The sequence below is a fragment of the Mobula birostris genome, chromosome 9 (assembly GCF_030028105.1).
Source record: "Mobula birostris isolate sMobBir1 chromosome 9, sMobBir1.hap1, whole genome shotgun sequence".
NCBI classification, from domain to species: Eukaryota; Metazoa; Chordata; class Chondrichthyes; order Myliobatiformes; family Myliobatidae; genus Mobula; species Mobula birostris.
Genome location: NC_092378.1, coordinates 70,204,569 through 70,219,272, shown reverse-complemented (window position 1 = coordinate 70,219,272; position 14,704 = coordinate 70,204,569). Strand labels below are relative to the sequence as shown.

Sequence of the window (14,704 nt, the reverse complement as noted above, 5' to 3'; positions counted from 1 at the left end):
AAAGGACAAAATTGCTCCTCTGGAAGATCAGAGCAGTAATCGACATTACTATGCAAAAGTCTTAGGCACATATATATTTATACGTATATAGAGTTGGGGTTAATGTCGAGTGGAGAGCGAGTTTTAAATCTGGCAAGAGCAAAGGATGTTGGGAATGGCAAGGGTAGAGTGTTGTGGCTTGGGGTTGGTGCAAATACAGACACACACAGCCCTGAGACACCAGGCAAGGTAATTTGACTCATTAATTGGCTTATTGATCATTACAGATTGTCCTTCTGGTGCTTCCGACTCCTTTCCCTCTCCCTTCCTCTTTTCCCAACCATGATTCCCCTCTCCCTAGCAACTTTCCATTATTAGTCCACAATAGAGACCCATCTCAGAATCAGGCTTATCATCACTCAGATATGTCATAAAATTTGATTTATTTTGCGACAGCAGTACAGTGCAATACGAGAGGTGATTGATAAGTTTGTGGCCTAAGGCAGAAGGAGTCAATTTTAGAAAACCTAGCCCATTTATTTTTCAAAGTAGTCCCCTCCTACATGTACACACTTAGTCCACCGGTTGTGGAGCATACAGATCCCTTCTTTATAGAAGTGGCCCACAGCAGGGCTGATTGATAAGTTCGCAGCTTAAGGTAGAAGGAAATGAGTTATTAATTTCAAACTTTCTGCATTATCACTCAAAGAGTTGAACTGCACGTGCATGTAACAAGAGTGTCTTGGACCTCCAGGTGGCCCAAGTTCGTGGCCTAAGGTAGAAAGAGATGAGTTATACCACTCTCGTGCATGCAGTTCAACTCTTTGAGTGAAAATGCAGAAAGTTTGAAGTTAATAACTCATCTCCTTCTACCTTAGGCCACGAACTTATCAATCACCCCTGCTGTGGACCACTTTCTGGAGGTCCAAGATGCTGACTTCTACAAAGAAAGGATCCGTATGCTCCACGACCGCGAGACTAAGTGTGTAAATGTAGGAAAAATAAATGTGCTAGGTTTTCTAATATATTTATGTTCCTAAGACTTCTGCACAACGCTGTATGTGTGGAGCCAAAAGAGATGGGGGAGGTCTTAAATGGATTTTTTGCATCTGTATTTACAGACACAGTTTATAGATGTGAGGCAATGCAGCAGTGAGGTCATGGACCCTACAGATTACAGAGAAGGAGATAGAAACATAGAAAACCCACGGCACAATACAGGCCCTTCAGCCCACAAAGCTGTGCCGAGCATATCCTTACTGTAGAAATTACCTAGGGTTATCCATAGCCCTATGTTTTTCTGAGCTTCATGTACCTGTCCAGGAGTCTCTTAAAAGACCCGATCGTATCCACATCCACCACTGTCACTGGTAGCGCATTCCACGCACTCACCACTCTGCGTTTAAAAAAAAAAACAACTTACCCCTGACATCTCCTCTGTACCTACTTTCAAGCACCTTAAAACTGCCCTTTCGTGCTAGCCATTTCAGCCCTGGGGAAAAGCCTCTGACTATCCATACGATCAATGCCTCTCATCATCTTGTACACCTCTATCAGGTCACCTCTCTTCCTCCATCGCTCCAAAGAGAAAAGGCCAAGTTCACTCAACCTATTCTCATAAGGTATGCTCCCCAAACCAGGCAACATATTTGTAAATCTCCTCTGCACCCTTTCTGTGGTTTCTACATCCTTCCAATAGTGAGGCGACCAGACCTGAGCACAGTACTCCAAGTGGGGTCTGACCAGGGTCCTACAAAGCTGCAACATTACCTCTCGGCTCTTAAACTCAATCCCACGATTGATGAAGGCCAATGCTTTCTTAACCACAGAGTCAACCTGCGCAGCAGCTTTGAGTGTCCTGTGGACTCGGACCCCAAGATCCCTCTGAACCTCCACACTGCCAAGAGTCTTACCATTAATACTATATTCTGTCATCATATTTGATGCTTGCTGTCTTGAGGCAAATTAAGGTAGATAAATCTCCAGGGCCTGACAACGTGTTCCCTGTGGGAGGCTTGAGCCGAAATTTCTGGGGCCCTAACAGAGTTATTTAAAACCTACTTAGTCACAAGTGAGATGACAGAGCATTTGAGGATAGCTAATGTTGTTCCATTGGTTAAGAAAGGCTCAAAGAATAAGCCAGGAAATTATAGGCTGGTGAGCTTGACATTAGTAATGGGAAAGTTATTGTAAGGTATTCTAAGGAATCAGGTATATAAGTATTTGGACAGACAGACTGATTACGGATAATCAACATAGCTTTGTGCGTGGTAAGTAATATCTAACCAATTTGTAGAGTGTTTTGAGGAAATTACCGGGAAAGTTGATGAAAGCAAGGCAGTGGATGTTCTCTACAAGGCCCTTGATAAAATCCCAAATGGTCAGAAGGTACTGGACTGAAGGTGTTGTATTTGAATGCACACAGTAAACAGAATAAGGTAGGTATTCTTGTAGCGCAGTTAGAGATTGGAAGGTATGATGTTGTAGGCATCACTGAGTCATGGTTGAAAGAATATTATAGTTGAGATTTTAACATTTAAGGATACTCATTGTATTGAAACAACAGATACGTAGGCAGAGGGGATGGGGTGGTTCTGTTGGTAAAAAATAAAATAAAATCCTTGGAAAGGGGTTGCATGGGATTGGAAGATGTAGATTCCTTGTGGGTAGAATTAAGAAACTGCAAGGATAAGAAGACACTAATGGGAGTTATATACAGGCCTCCAAACAGTAGCCAGGATGCAGGGTACAATTTACAATGGAGATAGAGAAAGAAAAAGGATGTCAAAAGGCAACATTACAATAGTCATGGGGGATTTCAATATGCAGATCGATTAGGAAAATCAGTTTGGTGCTGATTTTGAATCCCAAAAGAAAATTGATCTTTCAAGAATCACTAGATTATGGAATGGTTCCCAAGGACTGGAAAATTGCAAACGTCACTCCACTCTTGAAGAAAGGAAATTATAGGCCAGTTAGCTTGACCTCAGTGGTTGGGAGGATGTTGGAGTCAATTGTTAAGGATGTGGTTTTGGGGTACTTGGAGGCATGTGATAAAATAGGCTAAATTCAGCATGGTTTCCTGAAGGGAAAATCTTGACTGACAATCTGTTGGAATTCTTTGAAGAAATAACAAGCAAGATAGACAAAGGGGAATTTGGTGGCTGCTATGTACTTGGATTTTTGACAGGAGGCAAATTCGGTGACTAGTGGTGTTCCACAGGGGTTGGTGTCGGGACTGCTGTTTACATTGTATGTCAGTGATTTGGATGAAAGAATTGATTGGCTTTGTAGCCAAATTTGCAGACAATATGAAGATAGTTGGAGGGACAGGTAGTGTTGAGGAAGTGGAGAGGCTACAGAAGGACTTAGACAGATTAGGAGAATGGGCAAAAGAAGTGGGGAATGGACTACAGTGTTGGGGAGTATATGGTCATGCAGCTTGGCAGGACAAATCAAAACGTAGACTGTTCTCTAAATGGAGAGGAAATTCAAAAGTCCGAGGTGCAGAAGGACTGGGGAGTCCTCGTACAGGTCAGTGGTAAGGAAGGGAAATGTAATATTAGCATTAATTTCAAGAGTGCTAGAATAGAAAACCAAGGATGTAATGCTGAGGGTTTATAAAGCACTGGTGAGACCTCACTTGGAGTATGGTAAGCAATTTTGGGGATCGTTATTTAAGAAAGGATATGCTGATATTAGAGAGTGTTCAGAGGACGTTCACGAGAATAATTCGAGGAATGAAAGGCTTATTGTATGAGGAATGATTGATGGCTCCAAACCTTTACTCACTGGAACTTAGAAGAAAAAATCTATTCAATGTTGAAAGGCCTAGATAGTGTGGATGTGGGGAGGAAGTCCATTTTAGTCATAGTCATGCTTTATTGATCCCGGGGGAAATTGGTTTTCGTTACAGTTGCACCATAAATAATAAATAGTAATAGAACCATAAATAGTTAAATAGTAATATGTAAATTATGCCAGTAAATTATGAAATAAGTCCAGGACCAGCCTATCGTCTCAGGGTGTCTGACCCTCCAAGGGAGGAGTTGTAAAGTTTGATGGCCACAGGCAGGAATGACTTCCTGTGGCGCTCTGTGCTGCATCTCGGAGGAATGAGTCTCTGGCTGAATGTACCCCTGTGCCCAACCAGTACATTATGTAGTGGATGGGAGACATTGTCCAAGATGACATGCAACTTAGACAGCATCCTCTTTTCAGATACCACCGTCAGAGAGTCCAGTTCCATCTCCACAACATCACTGGCCTTACGAATGAGTTTGTTGATCCTGTTGGTGTCTGCCACCCTCAGCCTGCTGCCCCAGCACACAACAGCAAACATGATCGCACTGGCCACCACAGACTCGTAGAACATCCTCAGCATCGTCCGGCAGATGTTAAAGGACCTCAGTCTCCTCAGGAGATAGAGGTGGCTCTGACCCTTCTTGTAGACAGCCTCAGTGTTCTTTGACCAGTCCAGTTTATTGTCAATTCGTATCCCCAGGTATTTGTAATCCTCCACCATGTCCACACTGACCCCCTGGATGGAAACAGGGGTCACCAGTACCTTAGTTCTCCTCAGGTCTACCACCAGCTCCTTAGTCTTTTTCACATTAAGCTGCAGATAATTCTGCTCACACCATGTGACAAAGTTTCCTACCGTAGCCCTGTACTCAGCCTCATCTCCCTTGCTGATGCATCCAACTATGGCAGAGTCATCCGAAAACTTCTGAAGATGACAAGACTCTGTGCAGTGGTTGAAGTCCGAGGTGTAAATGGTGAAGAGAAAGGGAGACAAGACAGTCCCCTGTGGAGCCCCAGTGCTGCTGATCACTCTGTCGGGGACACAGTGTTGCAAGCACACGTACTGTGGTCTGCCAGTCAGGTAATCAAGAATCCATGACACCAGGGAAGCATCCACCTGCATCGCTGTCAGCTTCTCCCCCAGCAGAGCAGGGCGGATGGTGTTGAACGCACTGGAGAAGTCAAAAAACATGACCCTCACAGTGCTCGCTGGCTTGTCCAGGTGGGCGTAGACACGGTTCAGCAGGTAGATGATGGCATCCTCAACTCCTAGTCGGGGCTGGTAGGCGAACTGGAGGGAATCTAAGTGTGGCCTGACCATAGGCCGGAGCAGCTCCAGAACAAGTCTCTCCAGGGTCTTCATGATGTGGGAGGTCAATGCCACCGGTCTGTAGTCATTGAGGCCGCTGGGGCACGGCGTCTTCGGCACAGGGACGAGGCAGGACGTCTTCCACAGTACAGAGATGAGGAATTTCTTTTGGGTGGTGAATCTGGAATTCGTTGCCACAGGCGGCTGTGAAGGCTTGGTCATTGGGTGTGTTTAAGGCGGAAGTTGATAGACTTGTGATTGGTCAGGGCATGAAAGGTTAGAGGGAAAAGACAGTTGAAGGAGATTGAAAGGGAAATGGATCAGCGATGATGAAATGGTGGAGCAGACCCAATGGGCCGAATGGCCTAAATCTGCTCCTATGTCTTATGGTCTTATGGTTAGCTCACTTGGCATTCAAATATAGGGTAGTAAATTGGATTAGACATTGGCTTTGTGAAAGAAACCAGAAAGTGGTTGTAGATGGTTGCCTTTCTGACTGGAGGCCTACAGGGATAGGTGCTGGGTCTGTTGTTTGTCAGCTATATAAATGGTCTGGATGATAATGTGGAAAACTGGATCAGCAAATTTGCAGATGACACCAAGATTAAGGATCTGTTGGACGGCCAGAAGGCTACCAAAGCAGGATCAGGGCTGGCTGGTGAAATGGGGTGAAAAATAGCAGGTAAAACTTAATAGAGACAAGTGTGAGGTATTGCACTTTGGGATACCAGCCAGTGGTGCTAGAAAGTTTGTGAACCCTGTAGAATTTTCTCCATTTCTGCATAAATATGACATAAGACATGATTAGATCTTCACATAATTCTTAAAACTAGATAAAGAGAACCCAATTAAATAAATAACACATTTTAGATCATATTAATGCAGAAAGAGAAAATTCTATAGGGTTCACAAATTTTCTAGCCCCACTGTATCTCTTACATGTTGAGCGGTAAGGCACTGTAGATCTTGCATGATGAGCGTGATGGAACAGAGATCTGGGAATACAGATCGGTAATTCCTTGAAAGTGCCATCACAGGTAGATAGGGTCAGAATTAGAATCAGAATCAGGTTTGTTATCACCAGCATGTGTCGTGAAATTTGTTAACTTAGCAGCTGTAGTTCAATGCAATACATAATATAGAAGAAAAAAAAACAAAATAGAATAATAATAATAATAAATAAATAAATTACAGTATATGTATATTGAATAGATTAGAAATCGTGGGGAAAAAAAAACAGAAATCATATATATTGAAAAAGTGAGGTAATGTCCATTCAGGAATCTGATGGCAGAGGGGAAGAAGCTGTTCCTGAATCACTGAGTGTGTGCCTTCAGGCTTCTGTACTTCCTACCTGATGGTAACAGTGAGAAAAGGGCATGCCCTGGGTACTGGAGGTCCTTAATAATGGACACTGCCTTTCTGAGACACTGCTCCTTGAAGATGTCCTGGGTACTTTGTAGATTAGTAGCCAAGACGGAGCCGACTAAATTTACAATCCTCTGCAGCTTCTTTCAGTCCTGTGCAGTAGCCCACCCCCCCATACCAGACAGTGATACAGCTTGTCAGAATGCTCGCCATGGTACATCTATAAAAGTTTTTGTGTGTATTTGTTGACATGCCAAATCTCTTCAAACTCTTAATGAAGTATAGCCATAAAGAAAGCTTTTGACACATTGGCCTTCATAACTCAATGTATAGAGTACAGGAATTGGGATATTATGTTGAAATTGTATAAGACATTGGTGAGGCCTAATTAGGGGTACTGTGTCAAATTTTGGTCACCTACTTACAAGGAAGATAGAAATAGGTTTAAAAGAGTGCAGAGAAAATTTACAAGGACGTTGCTGAGACGAGGACCTGAGAGCTTTGGGCTTTCTTCCCTAGCATGTAGAAGATTGAGAGGAGATTTGATAGAGATACAAAATTGAGGGGTATAGATAGGGTAAATGCAAACAGGTTTTTTCCACTGAGGTTGGGTGAGATAAGAACTGGAGGTCATGGGTTAAGGATGAAAGGTAAAATGTTTAAGGGGAACATGAGGGGGAACTTCTTCACTCAGAGGGTGGTGAGAGTGTGGAACGGGCTGCCAGTGCAAGTGGTGGGTGTAGGACTTAAGAGAAATTTGGTTAGGTGCATGGGTGGGAGGGGTATGGAGGGCTGCGGTCTGGCCGCAGGTCGATGGGACTAGGCAAATAAATGGTTCGGCACAAACTAGATGAGCCAAAGGGCCTCTTTCTGTGTTGTAGTGTTCTTTGACTCAATGACTCTACTGGCATGTCATATTCACAAGCGTTGGGGCTGGTTACATCTTTGATGAGGCTACCAAAACATGTTGTAATAGAAATGACCTGCATAGTAATAAACCAAAGTCTAGAGACTGAGTAGTGACTTTGAGGTTGGTTTCATTAAAGTGGCCACATACTGAAAGAGTAACTGCTTCTTTGCTTCTCCAGAGGCCGAAATTGACATTCGAATGAGAGAGGAATTTTCCAAAGTCTGTTTTGAGACGTTGCTTCAGTATTCCTTCAGCAATAAGGTGACAACACCCCAGGAAGGCTACATTTCTCGAATGGCATTGTCTGTGCTCTTAAAGAGGTCACAAGATGTCTTGCATCGGTACATTGAAGACGAGAGGTTGAGTGGCAGATGTCCTCTCCCAAGGTTAGAAATGTATTTTGAATTATTGAAATGATTTGAATCTCTTACTGTTTTGTTGAAAGGAAAATGGACCTTATCGTAATGGATCAACCATGAAGGAGGACACATGTTGATGGATAGGAAAGGTTTAATCTAACGTGGACCAAACACACAAATGGGACTAGCCCAGGTGGCAACCATAGTAGTGATATCTCCCGAGTCAAGTCTGACGTTCTCCTGAGAGGGTAGCTGTTGGTGGGTCCTCAGGTGGCTGCAGAGGCTGATCTGGGATCCACATTCTGGTATAGTGCGGGCAAGAGTGGCTGTGTTCATTGGTTGGGTCTTTTGGTTGTTCGGTCTCTCCTTTCACAGCTGCCGCTTGTTCTCAGCGGCACAGCAGAGACTGCTCTCATGTAGCACAGCTCCCTCTGGAACAGAATTCCTCCAAGCATATCTATTGAGTGCAATGTCTAGTCTCAGGATGCAGAGTAGGGGAAGTGATGTTAAAGATGAAGTGCGAATGTACTCAGATCAATGTTTAAATACCAATCATTTCACTGAATCCCGGTAGGAATAATGTGCAGGGAACTAAGTTCCACTAAAGTTAAAATGGATTTTTTCCATTTTGTTTGCATTCTGACTGAGCCTTTCTCTGAAAATTTTCTTCAGTTGGAGTGGATTATGTTTGACAGCATAGATGCAGATTCATTCTAGCCAGCAATGTGTACAAGGTGAAAACCAAACAGACTGGCGCTCCTTAAGGTGTAAATGACAGTGAAGTAATGCAGGATACATATTAAACCTTGCTCACACCACACTGGAGAACAGCTCTTCAACCCTACATACTATAAAAATTAGACAATGGGGAAAATGCACAAGGATGACAAAAGAATGTAAGGCTGTACCTGTCAGTAAAAAAAGAACATCTTCTCTTGAGAAAAGAAGGCTTTTTGGTAACCTATGCGGATCTTTAAGGAACAGTCAGGTTCCTGATGGAGTAGATCCACTTGTGGGGGAAGACCATAACTGGAGGTTGTTGGAATAAGAGGGTCACCAAGCAATCCAAAAAGGAATTCAGAGACATGCTCTTTATCCAAATAGTGAAAATGCAATATTTAAGGGGAAGCTAAGCAAGCATAGAAGATAGAAGTATGCACTTGTAGATTTATGTGAGGAAGGATAGGAGGAGATAAATGTGAAGAATAAATGGTTAGTCAAATGACTCATTTACTTGTCCTCTGTTTCAACAAAGCAAATTATAGGTGACCACCACGTTATAAAGGAGTTATGTTATTAGAAAATTGGTTCATCTATATGTATCATGCAACAACAGTTGAAAAGAAAATAACTTTTGTGTACTTTTACTTAAATTTTGCAAGATCATATTTTTATTCCTTATCTGAGATGTTTTGGTTGTGATTTGTAAATTCTGTAAGGACAAATTTCTGTTCTTCAAACTGCTGCAACTTGGAGGTTGACTGCAATATGGAACAAAGAAAGGGTACTAACCTTGTCTATTCCAATCTTTATGTATGTCATTTTGGCTAAGATGAACTACTCTGGATTCTTTCTAATAAGTGCAGATAATATTTCCATGGTCTGTGGTGTGCACAACATCTGTTGAAGCCCTTATAGGACGTGAAGAAATGCTGCCATCATGTGGCTAGTTTTCAAACAGCAGAAAACTATTATTTCTGTATTGCACATTTATTCAAATAATTCAATAGTGTACTTCTGTATTAGGTATCTAACATTTGTTTTTTTTCTTTTAAATTCAGGCAACGAGTGACAGAAATAGTTTTTGTTTTAAAAGCAATCAGTACTCTTATGGATTCACTTAAGAAAACCAAGCCTGAAAATGGTAATTGTTTCTATATATCTGAGAAAACTTTTTACAGTCTGGTAAAGAGCTGTATTGCAATCCCTGTTGTGAAGACACTTTAGCAGGCATTAAGAGTGCAGTGCAGAGTGTTCTGAGTCATGGCTAAGTTATAAGGTAAGAGATAGAGGCAGATCAGGCCATTTGACCCATCGAGTCTGTTCCACCATTTCATAATGGTATCTGGTTTCTTTCTCAGAAGTCTATTCGTGAATCAGCAGGGATTTTTTTGCTTGTTTTTTGTTTACGGTTGATTTCTTGAAATCTGTTCACAAATCAAACAAGGTGGGCTTTAAAGAGTCTTCTGAGTGACTAGCATATGACATATGAGATCTTCCCTAACAGAAAAAAGCAGTAAAGTTTTAAAATGTAGTGTATCTTGTGTTCCAATCAAATAAATGTGTGCTACTCCTGTGTCAGTTCTAACCTGTCACATGTTTAATGAGCAGATCGTGCAGTGTATCTGCACCATTCGTACTCTGCCGCTAATCTTTGAAGATGAGTCCAGGATCAAAACACAGCAGGAATCATCAATGAAGTTCAGCTAGCAAGTTGGCATCTCCACGTTTGCATACAAATCCCATATTGATACAAATGGAGGTTAGCCTAGTAAGCGAGAATGATGACACTGTTATGGAACTGCCCACATTTCCCAATAGATTCTGTACAGTTATTAAACAATGCACACCCACATCATATGCTCATTAAATTTAAATTTTGTAGCTGCCTAGAGTCAAGCTGAATAGAATTCAATGAATCCCAATCTTGCTTATTTCTCATGGCTTTGAAAGCAGTTTCTTTTTCAAGAAAGTATCCTATTTCCTTTTAAAGTTACTATTGAATCTACTTCTACCAAACTCTCTAGCATCTAACATCAGCCCTGAGGTAAATTTTATATTAAAAAGGTCAAAGTGTTTTTTTAACCTATCTGAAAAGATGAAATTTGTTTTCCATAACTATAATTTCTTGCATACGAGTTTGAATTTGGCGAGGTATTTTACCAATAACTGATCATCATTATATAGTTTTAGCATGCTGAGATGCAATCTGGCATCTTGTGCAGTTCAAGGTTGCAAAATGACCCAACATTCAGACAGTATAAAGAAGACTAATCATTTGGATTTGTACATATGGCCATACTCTTGAAATGAGACAAAAGAGGAAAAAATAAACAAATATTTTATAAAATTGTTCATTCTAATATATAATGGTTAGTGTTGCAGGGATTATTGGACCAGAGCAAAATTCCATGAAATCTTATGACGCTAGTGCTGAAGTTTACTGTTGAGGTAAAGCTGGGAGTTTCATTGCAAACTATACATTCTTGTATCAGTTCACCTCGATCTTTCAGGAGGGGATGATGAGGATCAGATTGTGCAGCTGCTGCCTCAGTATGTTGCCATGGTGTCCTCGTCTCAGTTGGTCCCTTTGGGGTCAAGGGCGACTTCAATTCTAAAGCAGCCTTTCGACATGAGTGAGGCACTCAGTTGGGTAGAGTGATCTACCATTTATGCCGAGCTTTGGATGTTCCCAGATAACAAGATTTGAGGTTCTCCATGCTTTCCAATTGAGCAGTCATGGATTTGGGGTTCCCATTAATTGTTGTGGATGTTACAATTTTACAAGGAGACTTCGACAACATCCTTGGAATGTTTCCTCTGTTGACTTGGTATCTTCCTACTGTCATCAAGCTCAGAGCCTATTCAAAGTTCAAAATAAATTTATTATCGAAGTACATATACAGTCCTGAAAATCATTTTCTTGCAAGCATACTCAGTAAATTCAAGAACCATAATAGAATCAGTAAGAGACACTACTTAACAGGACGGACAAACAACCAATGTGCAAAAGACAACAAACTGTGCAAATACAAAGGAGAAGAATAATTAATATATAAATAAACAAACAAGCAAGCGATAAATATTGAGAACATGAGCTAAAGACTCCTTAAAAATCAGTTTGGATTAAGACACTTGAAGGATGTGGCCAGCGAGTATGAATAGAGTCATAATGTCTGGGAGAAGAAACTGATTTTGGTTTACCTATCGCACCTGTTTATTTGTGGGATTAGTGGTATCTGTCCAAAGCTTTGAAGTGTCCACCTCAGATAGTGCAAGTTTAATTATCATTCAACCATACATGAATACCCATGAATATAGCCAGACAAAACAGTGTTCTGTTCCTCTATGGTTATGATACAAAACACCGTGTGAACAGTCATACACAGCACAAAGCACATACAAGATAAAACATACAGTCACACAAAAAATATATATAGCCCAACTGCAAATTGATGGTGCATAGGTGTTATCAGAAGAACAAGCAGTTTTCAGCAGTCCGCAAGCACATTAATAGTCTGCATCTCAAAGCTTACAGGAGAATAAGTTTCACTGCAACCCTGTAGTTGGTTCAAATCTGGAACACACTCCCTGTCAAAGTGGTGGAGATGGCCTCTCAACATTTAAGAAGTATCTAGATGAGTGCTTGAATCACCAAGTCATAGAAAGCTAAGGAGCAAGTGCTGCAAATAGGATTTGTAGAAGTGGGTTCTTGATGGACAGAGGGCCTGTTTTTGTACTGTCAGACTCTGAGGTATACAAAATTATGAGGGGTATAGGTAGGGCTAATGCAAGCAGACTTTTTCCACTGAGGTTGTGTGGGAATAGAACTAGAGGTTATGGGTTAAGAGTGAAAAGTTTGAGGGGAACATGAGGGGAAACTACATCACTCAGGGGGTGGTGAGAGTGTGGAATGAGCTGCCAGCACAAGTGGTGGATGTGAACTCAATTTCAACATTTAAGAGAAGTTTGGATAGGTACATGGATGGGAGGGGTTTGGAGAGCTATGGTCCCGTTGCAAGTTGACAGGAGTAGGCAGTTGAAATGGTTTTGCATGGGCTAGATCTAGCAAGCGACAGTGCTTGGATTAGTGATGTTGCTGTAGTATCATCTACTTTGTTCTCTGATGAAAAAGGATATTGTTTATGACAAGAACATATGCCAAACATTTTGTCTAGAGGAAAACTGTTTTCTATTATGCTTGAGCCCGAAAGATTTTTCTTGTGTTTTGTATTACATTCGAAGTTTGACTTTGTTTATTTTGTCATTACAGTTGATACCAACACCTGGTCACAAGTAATTGCTCTGTACCCAACATTAGTTGAATGTATTACCTGCACTTCTTCTGAGGTTTGCTCAGCTTTGAAAGAAGCATTAGTCCCATTTAAAGATTTTCTTCAGCCACCAGTAGCTAAAGTGCAAAATGGAGAGTCTTGACAAATATGAAATTGCTACGTCATCTGGAGGACTATTGTCGATGCCAAGAGTTGATGTACCAGAGCACAGTCGGGGAAGGTCTGAAACATAATTAAATGTAAAGATCTACATGTGCAGACTGGACTAAATAACAATCAGGGGCCTTGCTGGGAAGCAAACCTTACTGACTATTGGGGTTATTAGATATGCGTTGGGACAAAAACATGTGTAGCAGCCCCGCCATTTTTTTAGTGAATCTGACCAGTGGGTTTGTTTTAGTTAACCAGCCTAAATCTGGTGCAATGATATGAAAGTGTTTGAGGGAGGGAGGGTGTGTGTGTACAGGTTGTGTTTAAAGATGTTGCTGATGTAATTTAAGAAAAGATATATATTCAACATCATATATTTGAGAAATTGGCTGGCATTTTGTGCACTTTCTAAGAAGTACTACAAGTTGTGCACAGACCTATATGCAAGTAAGTTCCATAACATTCCATGTCATGTGTGACCAGCCTTTCTAAGTAAAGGGAAATTATGTACTTGTGTGTAAAATAAATTGTCCACTTCTGTTACAGAGTGTGACGTTTTTCTGTGATAGTTTGAAAGGTGTTGTGCATCAGCACACCGCTGTGCTTAAATGAGCTCTCTACGTCGTTTCGTCATTCACTTTCCTCCTTGTCAGTATTAATATTATGTAAATAATTTTTGATCTGACAATTTTTTTTAAAAGGAGTGTTTATTTGAAAATATTTGGTACTTGACACTATTGCGATCACATTGTGATTTGCCTGCTGGAATACAGTTCTTTCCAATTACAGCTGTACATTACAAACTGTTTTAGTGCCCAGAAATAAAACTAATATCTGAAGGGAGTGGTTTAGCAAACCTACTTTCTAAGTTTAATCTTCCAACAGACACAAGCTAAATGCTGTGAATGGCTTGATTCCATCTGCAATGCCTTTCCAGTTCTTGTCAGCTGCACAGTTTTTTCACTGACATTGATAGTTGAGCTTTTACACAATATACTAACAATTTTAAAAAAGGTGCTTTTGTACAGTATTGTGGTTTAAATCTATTTTTGTGTGAAGTAATATAAAAGAAACAATTTTATAATTAAACCTGCTGTTTAACTTGAGTGCTGTTAACTAATTAGATCCAAATTCTGTATGCTGGATAAATTGTACAATCTTTATACCCCTTTACAGTGTTTATTGATGTTTAATAGTTCATATCATTTTCTAAAAGAAACTATGTGGTCCTTTGACCAGGGGATGATTTGTATCACAACTGTATTAAGAACTTCAAGTCGAGGGCCAGTGTCTTCTTCCTTATTGTGTCACCAGATAGTTTTCAGTTCTATGTCTCATCTCAGCTGCATCTGCCATGTTCAAAGTACATTTATTATCAAGGTATGTATATATTATACAGCCTTGAAATTTGCCCCCTACAGGCAGCTACAAAACAAGAAACCTAAAAGAACCCATTGGAAAAAAAAGACCGACAAGCACCCAGTGTGCAGAGAGAGATTAAAAAAAACAATGATGCAACCAATAAAAGTAAGTAAATAGCATTTAGAATGAAAGTGAGTCCACAGACACGAAGCCCAGAGCAGAGTAAACGTTGTGGAGTCCACAGACACGAAGCCCAGAGCAGAGTAAACATTGTGGAACTCACAGACACGAAGCCCAGAGCAGAGGTGAACGTTGTGGAGCGCACAGACACAAAGCCCAGAGCAGAGGTGAACGTTGTGGAGCCCACAGACACGAAGCCCAGAGCAGAGTAAACGTTGTGGAGCGCACAGACACGAAGCCCATAGCAGAGTAAACGTTGTGGAGTGCA

General features: G+C 41.1%; 1 protein-coding gene across 7 annotated transcripts in view; it reads left to right on the top strand.

The window, feature by feature from the left end:
- The window catches only part of mon2 (MON2 homolog, regulator of endosome-to-Golgi trafficking), a 165,089-nt gene extending 151,652 nt beyond the window's left edge, over positions 1–13,437 (top strand). For all 7 annotated transcript variants that reach the window (XM_072268246.1, XM_072268241.1, XM_072268242.1 and 4 more), the window contains 3 exons: positions 7,549–7,756; positions 9,511–9,593; positions 12,723–13,437. In XM_072268246.1, the coding sequence (XP_072124347.1) occupies positions 7,549–7,756; positions 9,511–9,593; positions 12,723–12,886 (455 nt within the window). In that variant the 3' untranslated portion in view covers positions 12,887–13,437. The remainder of the gene's footprint in view (positions 1–7,548; positions 7,757–9,510; positions 9,594–12,722) is intronic.
- The last annotated feature ends 1,267 nt before the right edge of the window (positions 13,438–14,704 follow it).